General features: G+C 40.8%; 1 protein-coding gene across 5 annotated transcripts in view; it reads left to right on the forward strand.

The window, feature by feature from the left end:
* The window catches only part of MCF2L (MCF.2 cell line derived transforming sequence like), a 267,104-nt gene that overhangs the window by 151,534 nt on the left and 97,016 nt on the right, over positions 1–18,554 (forward strand). For all 5 annotated transcript variants that reach the window (XM_075852524.1, XM_075852526.1, XM_075852525.1 and 2 more), the window contains one exon: positions 13,241–13,324. In XM_075852524.1, coding sequence (XP_075708639.1) covers positions 13,241–13,324 — 84 coding nt within the window. The remainder of the gene's footprint in view (positions 1–13,240; positions 13,325–18,554) is intronic.

Below are 18,554 nucleotides of genomic sequence, written 5' to 3' on the forward strand. Positions count from 1 at the left end.
TGTGTATAAATACATTCTGCTGTACACTTTATATGATTGTTGGGAATATATATTTCCTCAAAGTATGCTGTTTTACATTTGGCCAGCACAGTTAGAAACTGCCTTGGAGGCTCAATGCTATGGGAATGTTGTTTATTAAAAACTGAAATCTGTTACATGCAAGTGCATGTAGCTGTGAATGCAGTTAGCCACAATATCCTATTTCCCTCATGTCATGCTCACAGGGCCTGGGTAGCTGAGATATGTGAAGTTTGGTCAGGTCCTTTCACTGCTTGAGCTGTTCCTGTGCTTGCTGGTGACATTGAGGGAATACTCTGGTCACCACTGGTTAAAGGTTAATTAAACTTTTAAAAAACTTTTGACGTGTCAGATGTTTTGATTGGTGGGGGTCTGAGCACTGAGACCCCCACCGAAAGCTAAAACGAAGCTGCAGAAGCACTCGGGTGAGCGATCTGCCGCATCGTTTCTGAGGTATATGCTATTGCCGACTACTTTGCCAGATTGTTAGCACACTTTACTGCAAGCATTCTGTGCTTGCTTGTTTTTAAAATATTTTTAACTATCATCCTCTAATCCTAATATGCACGACATAGATTGATAAACAGAGAGAGCGAGAGAGTGGTGAGTGTGTTTATATAGTATGTGTGTATGTACTTGTTTTCTATAGTGTATAGTATGTAGAGATCGAGTTATAATGACATCTATACATTAATTTGAATAGGCAACAAAGATAATTTTTAGAAAGGCGGAAGGTCTAATGGGAGCTGCTGTCTGTGCTCTGCTCTACCAGATGGCTGTTCCTGTTCCAGGGCTGCCAGTCTTGATATGTAAATCTTGTGCAAGCTGTTTTCCAGTTACCACTGCCAGTATGATTAAAAAGAAAATATCCCTTTTATCCAAACTTTATTTTAGCAGACTGGCTAAATGTTTGCAGACAATGCACTTCTTTTATAAGTACTTTTTGCTGATTTATATATATATATATATATATATATATATATATATATATATAATGTGTATAATTTTTTTTATGCAAATATTTTACAATTATTGTATTAGTTTCAATTCAGGACATCTGGAAATTGACACTGGTATATACAACACTCTGTTTGCATACACAACCTGGCTTCCATTTTATATTGGAAGCCACAACACAGTGCCGGATGTATAAGGCGGGATTCACACGACAGGGTTTCCCGGCTGGGTGCCGGCCGTTCATAAATCGTCCGGCACCCGGCTGCATTAGGAATAATAGACCCCTAATGGGGCTATTCACACGACCGATTTTTTGACGGCCGGGACAACCGGGCGTCAAAAAATAGGACATGCTCTATTTTCGGCCGGGTATCACCTACAGGGGGCAGGGTGGCATCACCTACAGGGGGCAGGGTGGCATCACCTACAGGGGGCAGGGTGGCATCACCTACAGGGGGCAGGGTGGCATCACCTACAGGGGGCAGGGTGGGTGGCATCACCTACATGGGGCAGGGTGGCATCGCCTACAGGGGGCAGGGTGGCATCGCCTAAAGGGGGCTTGGTGGCATCGCCTAAAGGGGGCTTGGTGGCATCGCCTACAGGGAGCTGGGTGGCATCGCCTGCAGGGGACAGGGTGGCATCGCCTGCAGGGGGCTGGGTGGCATCGCCTGCAGGGGGCTGGGTGGCATCACCTACAGGGGGCTGGGTGGCATCACCTACAGGGGGCTGGGTGGCATCACCTACCAGGGGGGCTGGGGCATTATCTACAAAGGGCTGTGTGTGGCAACACATTTAAATGAAATTCATCCGATTTTAAAACGGACAGGGAAAAAAACGGATGCAAATCGGGTCCAAATCGGCCGGTAAAAACAGCAACTCGGCCCGGAACGGAATAAGAACGGATGCAAACCGGCCGGGAAAATCGGCCAAAAACGGCCGATTTTCCTGGCCGACACTCGGACCCTGTCGTGTGAATGAGGCCTAAGGCCTATTATTATGGTCTGTCCGTCAAAGGTCAAAAAATACCTTTTTGGAACTTTTAATATTTTTTTTCTTTCTTTTACACCATGTATTTCCACTGTAACTGGAGCTGCACAGCAGCCCCAGTTACAGGGGAAATCAGCCCTCTCATAGTGACGATTGTCACTAACTGGGCTGTGCTGGGTCTAGTTAGACCCAGCAGCAGTCTGTCACTAACGGCACCCGGTGATCATATTATCAGTCACATGATCACCGGGAGGAATAGAGACGGCGCTGCTGCTGTCTCTATTCCTATACACAGCGTTCATTGAGCGCTGTGTAAAAAGACATCGGAGAAGACAGAGGCAACGAAAGCTGCTTCTATCTTCTCCTTAGGGTCCCCGGCAGTCACTGACAGCCGGAGACCCGACATTCAGCTGCCCGATCGCGCGGGCAGCAAGTTATAACCCGAGCCGTAAAAAGTCTATGGCTCGGGTTTTAAGGACCCTGAAGGCTGGCCGTAAAAACACAGCCAGCGGTCGGGAACCGTAACAAGCAGGGGAAGGGAGCCAGCGCAGCGCTCCCTTCCACCTGCTATACACCCCGGCCCTGCCACACAGTATGTCTAGCGTAGCCATTCGTCCGAATGGCATCAACTCCTCCTCCTCACATGCACTCTGCGCTGTGAGGAGGAGGAGAGAGTGCGCGAGCGACGGTAGACCCGGCCATCACTCTGGACACATTCCGGTGATGGCCGTGCATTACCCGGCCCCATAGACTTCTATGGGGGCCGGGTACCCGGCCGAAAATAGGGCATGTCCCATTTTTTGACGGCCGGTTTTCCCGGCCCGTCAAAAAATCGGTCGTGTAAATAGCCCCATTAGGGGTCTATTATTCCTAATGCAGTCGGGTACCAGCCGATTTATGAACGGCCGGCACCCGGCCGGGAAACCCTGTCGTGTGAATCCCGCCTAACACTGTGCATACAAGCTGCGCCTGACAGACCTCATTGACTTACAATGGGGTAGTCCGGTTCCACTGGGGTGTCCATTGTTTCGACAGGAAAAATAGCGCTGCATGCTCCTTTTCCTGTCAAACTTTGAAGGAATCTGCTACTGAGGCTCCAAACGCAGATGTGAACATAGCCTTAAATGTGATAACTACATGGAAAAGTATATAATGCATTTTTTCCAATTTTGATATTGCATGAGCTATTTCACACATCACTGTGTGCACTTCCTTTTGCCAGTTACAGAGATGTCATTATTCTATCTCTGGCGCATTTCAGAAGATGCGTTAAATATCTCAATACTATTATCCAAACACTGTTTAGCTTATAATGAAACCAATGTAGTCGAATCTATTGAATACTCTGGTAACAGGTTTCTACATCTCCACATCTGCAAATATGATTGCGATGGGTGTTTATGTACTGTAAAATCTTTTTTAAGGCCCTGTTCACACAGAGTTTTTTTGCTGTGGAAACGGGTCGGAAGCCACGTAAAAAAACAGCCGCGATCGCCTCCCATTGATTTAGATCGGAACAAAAGGATCAGGAAAAAAGAAGCAACATGCCCTTTCTTCGGGTGTTTCAGTTTCTGACCTCCCATATACATCAATGGGAGGCAGAGAAAGCGTTTTTCTCTGCTTTTTTTTGCCCGTGGCGCTCAACGGTCACGGCTGAAAAACGCAGCGGAAAACGCGGCAAAGAGCGTGCAGGCAGGTCAACATCTGCCTCAGAATTCCTTTAAAAAAACTCAGTGTGAACAGGGCCTTAAAGGGATTAATATGAACTTTATGATCGAATATTTTGGATTATCGATCATAGATACATTTATAAAATGTACCTGTGGCAGAAGTTTACCTAAAGGAAGGGGGCAGAGTTAGCTGTTACTATAGGCTCCTACTCATGGAGGGCCTATTGGACCAGTATTCTATGAGGTTGTTGTGGGGTCTCCATGACTTATTGCACAGCTATGCAGAACTTCCTCACTTTACACATGCACAATTTTTAAATTGTGTATTTATATTTTTGTATTGTATAATGATCCTGTTCGGCATAATGAATTTTGCAGAATGTAAAAATGTATGGAATAGTATTTTTAAGTTGACACATATAGAATGAATATATAAAACATTGAGTAATGCCTCATTCACACGAACGTATTATATGTCCGTGTGATGGCCGTTATAACAATGACCATCTCACGGACCTATGTAATTCAATGGGGCTGTTCACATGAATGTGTCAGTATTTTATTCGCAATAATGGATCCGTAATTCCGATTCCGAATAAAACCTACGGTCGTGTGTTTGAGGCCTAAGGTTTTGTGCACACGACATAGCCTCCTTGTGTTGCTGAACAGACCTTCGGCTGCTCCTAGGGGAGAATACATCCACACATAAGAAGTCTGATAGAACATGCCACGTTTTTTTCTGTTGGAGTTATATTCACTGTCTAAAACAAAAACACGGTCTTGTTCCCTACAGCAACATATCATGGTTCAGCTTTCATTTTATAGAGCCAACTAAGAAGAGCTGATCTCTGGTTGGCTGCTATGGGAAAGAAGGCCAGTTTTTGTATTTTCAGACATGTCGAATTTTCTATGGGCAAATCCGACACTTGTTTACTGCAGGTCCTGCAGCAGAAATCCACCATCCTGGCAAAGTTTCTACCACAAATGTGCAGTTTGATGTGCCACAATGGAGCTAAATCGCATGTGAAAATCCACTGTCTTTTCTGTGGGAAATCTGCAGGAATAAGTAGCATGCTAATTATTCTCGCTGATTCATTTCCACGCTGCAGATTAACATCTGTGTGGAAATGATGCATTACATGTGAACGACGTTGCAGAAATCCCATTCACATGCATTGGATACGCGTGTCAAATCCTACGTGTAAATGAGGCCTAAGGCTGTCAACAAGCTTGTCAATTTTTGCAGGGTACAACTGAATTATACCATACTTTACTCATAATATACTTTTTGTGTAGATTATATCTTTATATAAACTTTAAAATTGTTTTGTGTACACTTTGTCATCAGCATTGCTTCAAATTGTACCTTTGTAGAGAACTTCAAGGGACATAGTACAAAAAATTAAAAAATCTATTCCTAAGGGTATTTTCAGCCGTTTTTCGGGCTGTAAACTCCCGAAAAATCGGAAGCAAAACGCCTCCAAACATCTGCCAATTTAAATCAATAGGAAAAACGGCATTCTGTTCCAATGGGCCATTTTATTACGCGGCCGTTTTGAAAAACGTGGCCGTGAAAAAGACGTGCAGGACACTTCTTAGGAATTTTTGGAGCTGTTTTTGATAGACTCTATTGAAAAAAGCTCCAAAAACGGCCGTAAAAATCCCAGCGAAAATCGCGAGTAGCTTAAAAAACGTCTGAAAATCAGGAGCTGTTTTCACTCTAGTGTGTGAACATACCCTCACACTCCATGCTCTATTAGATGAGTCTCGTCATTGGTAATCTTTGCAGTATATTTTGTAGTCCTGTCAGATTACAGAGTAACCCGCAATTTTGTGGTAGAAACAAGTGCCGGACTATCAGAACTTCTGGAATATTGGGTGAAGAGTAAAATAATGATACTATATATAATGATTCTGGATGTCTGTGGTCATATTGAGTGGCAGCAGTGAAATGCTATACTGTGTGCTTACTAGGTGCTGCTTGTGCAATCTTTGTGATACTTTCTGCAAACATTGGTGTGTTTCTGTACTTGTAAATATGAAATGCTCTTTAACACAATTGTATGTTGGGTTGTGAATCTAGTTCTAATGTAAAACCGATGGGGAGATTTTTTAAGCAACTGATCACTGAGTTTACAGACTCTTGACAACTAGGTGATAGCCATTCCAATTCCAATTTCCATTTACATTGTTTTTTTCCCTACACCTATCATGTAGGTTGGGAAAGCTCCCGGCGTACACGCTAAACGTGTACATATGGCTCCATTAGCCCGACATAGGCCAAAAGAGTATCCAGTTGTCTCTGCCCCTGTGGTATAGAAATTTTTTTAAATGGTAGAATAGCGTAGTAGACTACGCTATTCCATCCCCTGCAAAAAAACTAACAAAAACAAACGTATGTTTAGTAGCATGTTTTAACATGGGAGTCTAGGGGTGATGTATGTCCCTTTATGGCATACATCAAAGGCATACATTTAACGTATACGGCATGGGCTTATTAATAGCTTATCATAATGTATGCGTTAAACAGATACAATATTATTCTATTGGTAATGGATGCCAAACATGGGTATCTGTTGCCTATGTTCTAAATTGATATCGGTTTAACAGATTCATTATGAACAGGGTCATGAGAGTTCATGACCTAAACCATTATACTCTATGTGACGTCACAGCTTACGTTTAACCTATACATTAGGAGCTTTACACAGCGCGTGTGTCAGATGTGGTGCAATATTATGTGATATGAAGGGAGCCTAAAAAGAGCTTGATGCGACAACCCCTTCAAAGAGAATCTGTCACACTGGAGTTCCTGGTCCCGTTTAGAACATGGGTGTAAAGGATCTGCCAGACACAGCTTCTGTGTCGACGCCCGTGGTTAATCAGTCTGCATCCTCTCCTAGGTCTGATAGAGTGACTCGATCTGCTACCACTCAGGCTTGTAGGCTGAGGAGTGGGAGAACCGATCACAGCCTGGCCAGACGGTTCTAGCTCCCGCCTTCGGTCTATGTATACCTTCATTTGCTTCTTGTCTTTGCCTGTGATTCTCTCTTGTTTCCTGGCTCTGCTGTTCCAGCTATTACTATTGACCTCTGCTTCATATTGACCCTGGCTTTACCGACTACGCTCCTGCCCTGCGTTTAGTACCTCGTACACTCCTGGTTTGACTCTGCTCGTTCACTACTCTTGTTGCTCACGGTGTTGCCGTGGGCAACTGCCCCATTTCCCTTAGCTTCTGTGTACCCTTGTCTGTTTGTCTGTCATGCATATATTGAGCGTAGGGACCGTCGCCCAGTTGTACGCCGTCGCCTAGGACGGGTCGTGCAAGTAGGCAGGGACTGAGTGGCGGGTAGATTAGGGCTCACCTGTCTGTCTCCCTACCCCGTCATTACAATGGGTTGCCCTTTATGCAAATGAGCCCATTGTAGGGGTGGTCATATTTCAATCTGCTCTGTATATGCAAGTGCGATAAGCTCTAATGCTGCTATGTACGAGTGCAGTGAAAAATATGACCTTTACAATGGTGCCATCCTGTACATACAGGGCACAAAAATGTCCGGCACTTACAGCTGGAGATAGTGCCCTTGTTGTCAGCGAGACTAGGAGCTCTCGCGTCATGGAGGTGTGCGTTGCTTGATTATTGCATCATGCACCTCCATGACAAGTTCTGCACCTGTGTCCGTTGGCTATATTAAGGATGAATATTTACTGTTTGGATAATCTGAATGTTTGCATTTACTCACAGCAGGCAGGGATCTTAAATATGCTGAGGAATTAAAACACAGTGGGGGGAATATATGAAAAGGTTTATGCCAGTCTTCTGGCATAAAAAAGGTCACAAGTTTTAGCGCGCTTCTTAGTTGCGCTAAACTTTGTGACTTTTTACTTTTCTCGCTACTTTCCGAAAGTGGTAAGAAAAGAGGGCGGGATTTAGTAGAAGGGAACAGGGCAACCGCAGGAATGACATATTTGGCATAATTTACGCCAGAAACAGCATTTTAAAGACTGGCCTTTAAAACCCAGAAGTTTCTTTGAAAATAGCGAACATTTCCTTATACATTATATTTTATTTAGAATTATACAACGAATATTTATTTACACAAAGGCAGGAAACCAATTTTTCATTTGTTTTTTCATTCTGATCGCCATAGAAATACTTTCCTATGTTTTCTCTATGGCATGTAAACCTGATACATCAGGTCACAAAGCTGGGGATCTTTAGATGTACAGGTGCAGCCAGACATCAAGGAAAATTAACATTATTACAAGATGCACAACGTTATTTACGCCTCATCCTTTCCTGAACAAAAATGTTTAGTAATTCCTATTTTTAATGGTGTATTTGATATGGAAAATGTCAATACTGTTTATACAGATCTTAAGCCCGCTTTGTAAATATAATATGTAAAGGGATGGAAAGCACTTATTTCTTTAGTATATACTAGACAGGTACACATTGGAATATGCTACAGCTCTAATCTGATCAAGTTATTCAAGATTTTATAGGTGTGAACACTATCCTAAATAATAATATTATTCTATCCACTGTATGTTTATGAAGGATGCAGGGAAGACAGAAGGAGATAGTTCTAATATTCTACATTTGGAGAACATTCTTGGTCATTGGGTCATCAGACAGTTTAGCAAGTACTGGATACTTTTGTTGTAATAATGGTGCAAAGATGTAGAGGATTAGAAACTATCGAGTGATAAAAGCAAGTGTGTTATGCTACCTTTACTGTCAAAGCAGCGTGTGTAATAACCGGGGACAGCTGTCGTTGCATATTTGTTCGAAGCATGTTTTTCTTTTACGAATTTAAAAAAAACATTGAACTATATTATTCTGCATAGTAGCTGTTCACTGGTAACTTTTTGTTCCTTTGTGATATATATATATATATATATATATCTATATTAATGTACATATATAAAAACAGTCTTGCAAAAGTTGCTTTTTTTTATTATGAAATTAGGTTGGTCTTTTTCTTTAACTCGACGTGAATATGATATAATGATGTAGCAGAACATTCAGATTAGGCTTCTCCTCCTTTTTAGTCTTCTCTGTACAACCAAATCCCACCATCCTACCTAAAGAGGAGCTGTCACCTCTACTGAATGTCTATTTTCGTAAATATTTGCATTCCTCATAAAAACTATTTTGGAGAATCTTTTCTTAGAACTTAGTGTTGTATTGTTCCTCTGTTATTCCTTCTAGAAATGTATACGTAAATTGACAACTGGTTGTTACCTTTACCCTTATTAAAAAGGTGTGTCCCTAGACCGTCTGAGACTCCAAACACAGATTGGACAGTGTTAAACTATGTAGGTGACACCCAGTTGTAAATTTATTTATAAATTTCTAGGAAGAATAACAAAGAAACAGTACAATGCAGAGATCTTAGAAAAGATGTTCCATTATCGTAGTTTTATGGGATACACAAGTACTTACTAAAACATACATGTCAGGAGAGGCGATGGGTCCCCTTTAAACACTGCAGCTCCTTCACAGTATTTCCCTGCACAGCAATGCTACCAACCACCCGCTGTGCAGGCAACTACTTTACACTTGCATAGAATTCTGTTGGAGTTTCCTGCACAGAGGGTGTCCTGAAGTGCTGTTGCGAAGGGGCAAAGTCGAAGAGACCTTCGTCTATTTGGTATGATGATTGAGGGGTCCTAGATGTCAGACCCCCCCCCCCACCGATCATAATGGTATAGCATATGCTAATGGATATTCCATAATATTAAAAGATGGGAATGCCCCTTTAATATTTACTATTGTGGTTAGGTTCCATTATAAACCTGGGCTCATAGGAGGATATTCTTTCACTGATGGGCCAGTCTGACAATACATGCTACAACGAACTTAATGCCAACAGTTTGTAAAGAGAAAAAAATCAAGTCATAATGATCTTCTCATATGTCATAAATACATGTAAGACGATCAGGCGGTGAAGCCTGTTATCCCAAACCCTCACTAATTTCCATAACAAAAGATATAGAGAGCTCTCTATAGAGAGCACAACCCCCTTTGGCACTACTTGAGATTTCTGTTACTGAAAACATACCATCATTTGAAACCTAAAGGCCTTGCTCACAGAGTGCAGATGTGCCAGGAGAACAGACCTATAAGGCCTTTCTTTATATATTTGTTCTGTTTAGGTTACGTTCCTGGTTTTAGCTTAAAAAAATTCATGCAAAATCTGCACTATGGGAACAATGTCAAATTGCCTCACACAGCGGTTACCCGCCAATCTTACAGCGCCAGCCACGCAGGACCAGCATTGACTAAAATGCCTGAGGAAGGTCAAGGTTTTGACCGAAACGTTGCACGCACTGTCACTGGCTGCAAATAAATAAATTACCTGGATAAAAAATTCCATATTGGTGTGCATAGTACTTTGTTTCTTTACTGGATCGGGTTGGGCCCCTACTCATGCACCCACACCATTACCTAGTGCTATCCGAACCTTGTAACGTCAAATTGCGGGACATTTGCATATACTGTTCGCCGGACAGTCTGCTAAAAAATAAGACTATTGGCAAGTATGCTAAAAAATTTGATACAACTTTGTGTGCTTAGGAATATTCATATCAATAACTATTTCCTTAGAATGTTGTTTTCATTTTTCAGTGTCAAAAAAATGGTTTATGCATTCCATAGAGCCCGTTCATTGTGTTTGACGGTCCTAGACTTCACCAATGTGATCCTCTCACTAGTATCTATGATATATCAGAAGATAATTCTGACTGGATTTGCCCTTTAGGATAAGGAATTTCCTCCTAGTATTTCAAAACCATTGAGATTATGATGTTTCATCAAAGTTTGGAGATATACAGTGTTATAATCCATAATGACCAGATCACATTTTACATCTTAACCAGTAGCAGACCTCCCATAGACTATAAACATCCAAGTGGTGCGCCCCATCTCTGAAAAACTTGTTTGTTATTTTTATTTATTTTATCACAAGGCCTCAACATAAGAAAATGTTGAAAAATGTGAAATGGTCTGAAGGCTTAAAGAGGCTCTGTCACCAGATTTTGCAACCCCTATCTCCTATTGCAGCAGATAGGCGCTGCAATGTAGATAACAGTAACGTTTTTATTTTTAAAAACGAGCATTTTTGGCCAAGTTAGGACCATTTTTGTATTTATGCAAATGAGGCTTGCAAAAGTACAACTGGGCGTGTTTACAGTAAAAGTACAACTGGGCGTGTATTATGTGCGTACATCGGGGCGTTTTTACTTCTTTTACTAGCTGGGCGTTAGGAATGGGAGTGTATGATGCTGACGAATCAGCATCATCCACTTCTGTTCGTTAACACCCAGCTTCTGGCAGTGCACAGACACACAGCGTGTTCTCGAGAGATCACTCTGTGACGTCACTCACTTCCTGCCCCAGGTCCTGCATCGTGTCAGAGGAGCGAGGACACATCGGCACCAGAGGCTACAGTTGATTCTGCAGCAACATCAGCGTTTGCAGGTAAGTAGCTACATCGACTTACCTGCAAACGCTGATGCTGCTGCAGAATCAACTGTAGCCTCTGGTGCCGATGTGTCCTCGCTCGTCCGACACGATGCAGGACCTGGGGCAGGAAGTGAGTGACGACACAGCGTGATCTCTCGAGAACACGCTGTGTCTGCACTGCCAGAAGCTGGGCGTTCTGAAGAGAAGTGGATGATACTTCTCGTCAGAACGCCCAGCTAGTAAAAGAAGTAAACACGCCCCGATGTTACATAATACACGCCCAGTTGTACTTTTACTTTAAACGCGCCCAGTTGGACTTTAGCAAGCCTCATTTACATAAATACGAAAATGGTCATAACTTGGCCAAAAATGCTCGTTTTTTAAAAATAAAAATGTTACTGTAATCCGCATTGCAGCGCCTATCTGCTGCAATAGCAGATAGGGGTTGCAAAATCTGGTGACAGAGCCTCTTTAAGTAAATTATATCTTTTTTTTTTTTTTTTTTTTACAAAACCTGGAAGCCCAATATGTTGTCAGAAAATCCAAACCGAATACATGTAGGTTGGAAGAGTAATAGAACAACAATTTGCTTTTAAATTGGCACATGGCTAAAACTTGAAAATGTGCCTGGTCAGTATGGGGGGTTAAAGCTTATGATCAGGAAGTGGTTAATAATGAGAAAAATAACCCTTATTTTTATTATTTTATATAAGATATATTTATTATGTCTGAAAAAAGCATTGCCACATTTTTGTCAGCCATTCCCTGAATATCCTGCAGTGTTTTTCTAAAGATAGGCAGATGTGACGGCCACAGGGTCATCTTACATAACATATTATGTGAACACCAAGCAAATCTAATTCTTTAGATTTTTATGTTGTCTGCTGACACATTCACATTGTTTTGGCCCAACTCCGAAAACGTAGTAATTTTATTTGCACGCTTATTTTAAAGCTATCATTTTATTCAGTCTGAATACCTGTTTTGCAAATGAAATAAGAGGATATTTTTGATTTGCACAGAGCTAATGGAAAAATAAGAACATCATGTAGTTTATGTCCCTTTTACGGACCACAATAATATAATATAAAGACAATAAGTCTGGCCATACACATAAGATAGTTGTTGGCCAACAAGCTATTTCAATGGGGAAAGGGGCATATGCCGTCACTAGACTGTTCTTTCCCAAGGCAACAAAGGATCGGGCGTGGTGAAAAAAAGCCATGCTCAATCCTTCTTTCCAGCAACATCAGCCATCGGGGGAATATCAAGAGGTCCACGTACAGATTAAATCATTGACCAATCCCACTGACTTTGATCTACTATGAATGGACATCTTAATTCTGGTGTTTACAGATCATCACCAAGAGTTTCAAGAGGAGTTCTTTCGACCGACCAGAATAAAATATTCTGAGGGCTCTCCGTGCATACAGAACATCTGCACATCTTCTTTGAATACATTGTATTGTTAAATGTAATGTATTGTATTGCTAGCATTGTGTTTCTATGCAAAGTTGGGGTGTCACTGTGTTTTTTTAGGTGCTGTAGTCATTCAGTCAGAACATACTATAATGCACATTTGCAGCAATTATTACCTGCCTGTAAACATAGAAGAAATGTATCATCTAGGTTATCACAGACTGTTCGCCTCAAAGGATCAAAAGATCTAAACCAGTACACGAGTACTTATCGTCATCAACCTAAGTTTACTGAAATGGTCACATTTTTGTATTTCTTGCAGATAACTAGTCATGACAGACTGATTTCTCTTCCTTTTGTTATTTATGCTTTTGTACCTTTTCACACATCCATAAAATAAATTTCGTAACACAGGAAGATTGACACATCTACGTAATTTTTGAGGGAGTTCACACCTGAAGGTTTTGCTGCAGATGTTAAAAAGTAGTGAATGGGTTTTAAAAGAATGCATATAAAAACCATGAGTGCAGTTTTTACACAGTATACTGCCATCACAGTTTTCCATAGCAGTTCTGGGAGAATTTTTCTTATACTTCTTTACCGCTTCCTTTAAAAAAATTAAAAAAACTCGGACAATGAATTGAATGTTGCAGGGTTACTTATTGGATGTGTTTTCTTAATGATTTAATTACAGTTTTTTTTTTTTGCTGTTTTCCAGATGACATCATGCATCAGGACACCTTCCCGATGTGTGCAGCTGATATTGAGGATCAGCTCAAGAAGCAGTTTGCATACTTGTCAGGTAAGAACATTACCCACATTAGTACAGTCCATATCATGGTGGTTTTCATAAATAAATAACTCTATTTTTTCTCTCTTGATAATGCAGTCTACCTACCCATGTCCAAAGGGTTCCTCCCCCAAAAAATTTTTCGAAAGTTTTTAGAAGCGAGCCTATATATATATATATAATATGTGTGTGTGTTCTTACATTTTAAAACATTCTATGGAACGTTCCACTCATCCAGAGCAAATCTTGAGTGACCATGCATGAGAAATACACTAAAATTCCCATAATCTAGCATTCCCAGGAAAACCAAGATGCCAGATTACTGGAATTTTCTATTGGATGTTCGAGAAAATTTTCATAAAATATAGGTCAGATATATAAAGTAAATAATACAATTACTCGTGGCTCCAAGTCAGCGATGAGTCTACACTAGTACACTGTCTACCTATACAATACTTATTTCCATATGTTGTTAAAAACACTGACACTTCAGGTCATTACTCATCCTCTGGCCTGGCGCTGAATTGCAGATGACCTCACTGATGTCCAGATACTTCTGTCCACCAAGACTAAAGCCTACATATTCTGCCTGACTTCTGCCACAGACTTATGACCACTGCAGATCTGATCTCTGCAAACCAATCCAGTAATTTCCTGTTAAAGGGTTATTCCTATCTTCATAAATTAAGCTATTAAGCTCAACCTGTTAAAGTTAATAATTTTTGCAAATACCTTGCTTTATGAAAATGATGTCGTTTTCGTGCTATCCTTCCTCCATGTCGCGGTCAGTCCCTCTTTGTTTATTGCTCGTTGTCTAGGGATCTGGCCACCGCTATTTTCAGAAAGCGGTGGCCTCGCATGCGCAATGATATCCTCTCCGTCCTTAGGAGAGGATGTCATTGTAATCGTGAACGCGCATATCAGCGAATGCGCATTAGATGCCGGTCCGGCCACCGCTCGTCTGGATATATCAGTGGTCGGCTCCAGGTATAGTATAAAACTATCTAGGGAATGGTGTAGGGGGGGGTTTCGTCTCAACCACGCTTACCATGCCTGGATGAGACGATCGTTCTCCCGATTCTGCTAGAAGTACATTACATTATCTAGCAACGTCGGGAGCATGCACAGTGCAGAGTGGCCTGATTGACATCGAGCCGCTCTCGCCCACCTTTATAAAAGATAACCAGCACTAGCTGAGTTATCAAGTTAGAAAAAAAGGTAGTTAGGGAAGGAATTTGTAATTTTTTTTAACATAAATAGATTTATAATTACATTTCTGATTAGAATTCATTATAAAAAAAAATATGACTCAACTTGGGAATTACCCTTTAATCCAGAAAGAGAGTATTTTGTAGGATGGATTTTCAGATCATCATGTACTGAATTAACAAAATTTTCTGTACTTAAATATAGCTCCATGCATGTGTGGACTTTTTGTATGTACAATAAATACAGCAGCAGCTATTGCTGTGGTCCTCAAAGTTTGCTAACAAGGCCTAAACCATGGAAAGAACCAGTGGACTCAATTAAATTCACTTTATGTATACATGTGCTTTGGTCCTTCAAAGTCTTTACTTGACGTGGTTTGGATATTTGTTAGAACATGTTCACTATTTATTTTTTTACACATTATATATTTTTTTCCCTGAGGGAAGAAGCAGTATCTAGTTAAACTACCAACTAAAAGTTTCCTATTCCAGTTGTAACCTATCCTGTTCCTAATACTAGCTATACAATTTGTATTCTAAAATAAATGTGGTATGACCATGCTTAGGATTTTCTATTGCTTTTGCATTCTGAAATAGTAATAAAATAAAAATATAAAAGTCTCTCTGTTTACAACGTATTGTAACTTCCATTTATAACGGAAGCCACGACACACTGCTGGAACCGTCTTACAACGTATACCACCAGTTCCCAACAGACCCAATTGATGGGTTCCCTTGTGGTTTCTGTTGTCTTGACGGGAATAATTGGGAACTGAGGCTCCAAACAGAACCTCTGACGCAGAAGTGAACAGAGCATTAATGTGTGTCTAGTCACAAAGTGGATATAGATAATTTTAGGTTAGATATCACTTGCTGTAAAATTGCTAGCAGAAACCAGAGTAACTCTTTGATTGAGGCCAAATCATCACTTTAAATAGTAGTGATTGGGATTTATAAAAAAAAAAAATGGGGATAGATTTACTAGTGTCTAGAATGTGTCGAAAAATGTGCCAAAATTTGGCGCACTTCCGACCAGACGTGTCTAGTGAGGCACAAACGTGTGCCACGAAGGGGCTGTCGCTTAGCGGAAAGGGGACATGACTTAAAATGCACTGACGATTTAGCTCAAAATTCTGTTGCAAAATAAGGCGGTACAAAGAGGAGAAAAGTGTCTAACAGGTCAAGCAAGATGCCCTAAATTTATCATACAGCATGAACTACTGTGATAAATTTGGTGCATCTTCTGACGGCGTGGTCTAAGTTTACACTTAGACAACAGTAGTAATGATTATTTGTGTATGCTGCAAAAAAATAAACCGCAGAACTGCTTATTTTTTAATTTAAAAAAAAATAAGAATATCAATTAGACGCTAATGTATATGTACCAAAAGAAAGCACCTACATAAAGTACAAGTCGTCCTGAAAAAAAAACACAGCCTCACACAGATATGTCAAACAAAAAAAAAAAGTTATGACTGCCGGGATGCAAAGAGGAAAAATAAAATAATAGTTCCGGTCCTCAAGGCCAAAATTGCCCCGGTCCTTAAAGGGGTTGTCCAGGATTAGACAAATATGGCTGCTTTCTCCAAAAACAGCACCACACTTATCCTCTAGGTTGTGTCTAGTATTGCAGCTGAGCTCAATTGAAGTAAAGGGGACTGATCTGCAATACTACACCCAACGTGTGGACAGGTGTTGTACTGTTTGCAGAAGAAAGCAGCCATGTTTTTCTAATCCTGGGAAAACCTATTTAAGGCCTCAATGCTGTAGCATACTCTGTCCCTTCTGTTTACGTTGTGCTTTTTGTCTTGTGAAAAAAAATGTGTCCGCAAACTCTGTAGGTAAAAACCATCATTAATGCATATCTGCGTGTGTTACAATTGTCTAACTTATTGTCTAAATGCCTAACCACCCACCTATCTAACCAAATAACGAGACATTACAATAATGTTTATTGGAAAGGGGAATGGTCACAGCTTTATTCAAATGTTCTTTTTGTGTAAAAACTATCTGCAAGACATAACATTAAGGGTATGTTCACACGCAGTGTTTTCAGGCTTATTTCGGGGCGTAAACGGCTCGAAATATGCCTTGAAAAATGCTAGTGAAACGCAGACAAACCGCTTCCCATTGAAATCAATAGGAAAACTGGCATTTAGTTCAGACGGGGGGGGGGCGTTTTTCTACACCGCGGTTTTAAAAAATGCAGCGTAAAAAGGAGCATATCACTTCCTGAGCCACTTTTGGAGCTGTTTTTCATAGGGTCAATTGAAAAACAGCTCCTAAAACGGCTTAAAAAAAAAGCCTTAAAAAAATGTTTTCTGCTTCAAAAACGGCTGAAAATCAGAGGCCATTTTTAATTGTGCGTGTGAACATATCCTAGAGAAATTGAAAAAACATTTACATCATGAACATTCATGCAGCAGAGTCCTTGACAGAATCTAAAGAATAAATAATATATGTCTCCACATATATAAAAGCACCCAGGGTCCACCCCTTAGAGAAGACCAATATAACTCCTTTTATCCACCTCCCTATCATTTTTTCTTCAGATCATCATATAATGGTGTAATCAGTTGTTGTCAAGGATCAGCCACCGTATAAAGCTAAACCCGCAGACCAAACTTCAACAGTTCCGCAAAACAATAACGCACGCCATCTTTCCCAATATACATCCCTCCCTTTTCCAACAGCTTGTGGTACACCACTAGATCCCCATTCAGATGAAGAAATGTAACTATTGCCTTGTTTATCTTAACTCTGGTCCTATTCTAGGCTGGTACTGAGACTGCATTACTCCACTTAAAACATTGAATAATCTTGGACTAAATAATCAGTAGACTCGGATGCGAGTCCCAAAAACATAACCAATTCCGCTTAATGTTTTTAATAAGATTGCACATGGGCTAACTTTCCACATTGTTACCCCCAGCATCCACAATACAAATGTGGGAAGCTCATTATCTCCTAACCTTATCCTGAAACTGAGGCCTTACCTGATCCCAAGAAAACCTGACCAACGCACCTAGACAGTACTTCTATTCATCATTAAATACCTGCCGCCAGGACATACATCAGCTCTTTTTCACTCAATGGACATGGAGTGCCCAAGAATACAAATAACACACCTGGAGGAACTTGAAAAGAAAAAACACATAACAATCTGGACCCAGTCACAGGCTTTCATGAGACAAACTCTAACGGATCCATCATCACACCTCTACCAACTGAGACTGTATGTATAACCTGAAACTACCCGATTCCCAACTCCCAATCCTCATAAGAGCTGCATCATCCAGCCCATAACATGTCGCCTCATTGGCAGCTCTGATGTGCAAAGAGAGTAAACTATAGTCTGCAGGGGAGAACCCCGGGCCACGTACACACAGTCTAAAAACTGTATTAAACTGATATCTTGACAATGATGTACCGTCTGCATGCAGCAGTGGTGATTATCTGAGATCGCACTGCCATAAACCTTCCAAAGCAACTAACTACGTTAGAAGTTCTCTCCAATATGCGCCACCCGATCAAAAACCCTCTTCCTTTTTTGTCCGTTTTTGAAAGGTATAGCATGAACTACAGTACTCATTCACACAGCGACATGTACAGTCACTGAAGCTTTATTAAAACATTTGACTGGAGCTAACCAAATAGCCTACACAAAAAGCCCTATAAAATGCTCGAATAAAACGGCAATTTAGCCCCTTCCCTCCTTTTTTCAGATTTTCACTTTTGTTTTTTCCTCCCAACCTTCTAAAAGCTCTAATTTTTTTTTTGTCATCTATATAGCCATATGAGGGCTTGTTTTTTGCGAGACATGTAGTTTTTCATGGCACCATTTATTGTACCGCATAATGTACTGGGAAGATAAAAAAAAAATATTTGTGGGGTGAAATGGGCAAAAAACAGTGATTCCGTAAATTTTTTTGGGTTTTGTTTTTACGGCATCCATCAGGCAGTAAAAACGACACATTCACCTTATTCTAAAGGTTGATATGATTACGGCGATACCAAATTTATATGTTGTTGTT

This window comes from Rhinoderma darwinii, chromosome 2 (genome assembly GCF_050947455.1).
Source record: "Rhinoderma darwinii isolate aRhiDar2 chromosome 2, aRhiDar2.hap1, whole genome shotgun sequence".
Classification (NCBI taxonomy): Eukaryota; Metazoa; Chordata; class Amphibia; order Anura; family Rhinodermatidae; genus Rhinoderma; species Rhinoderma darwinii.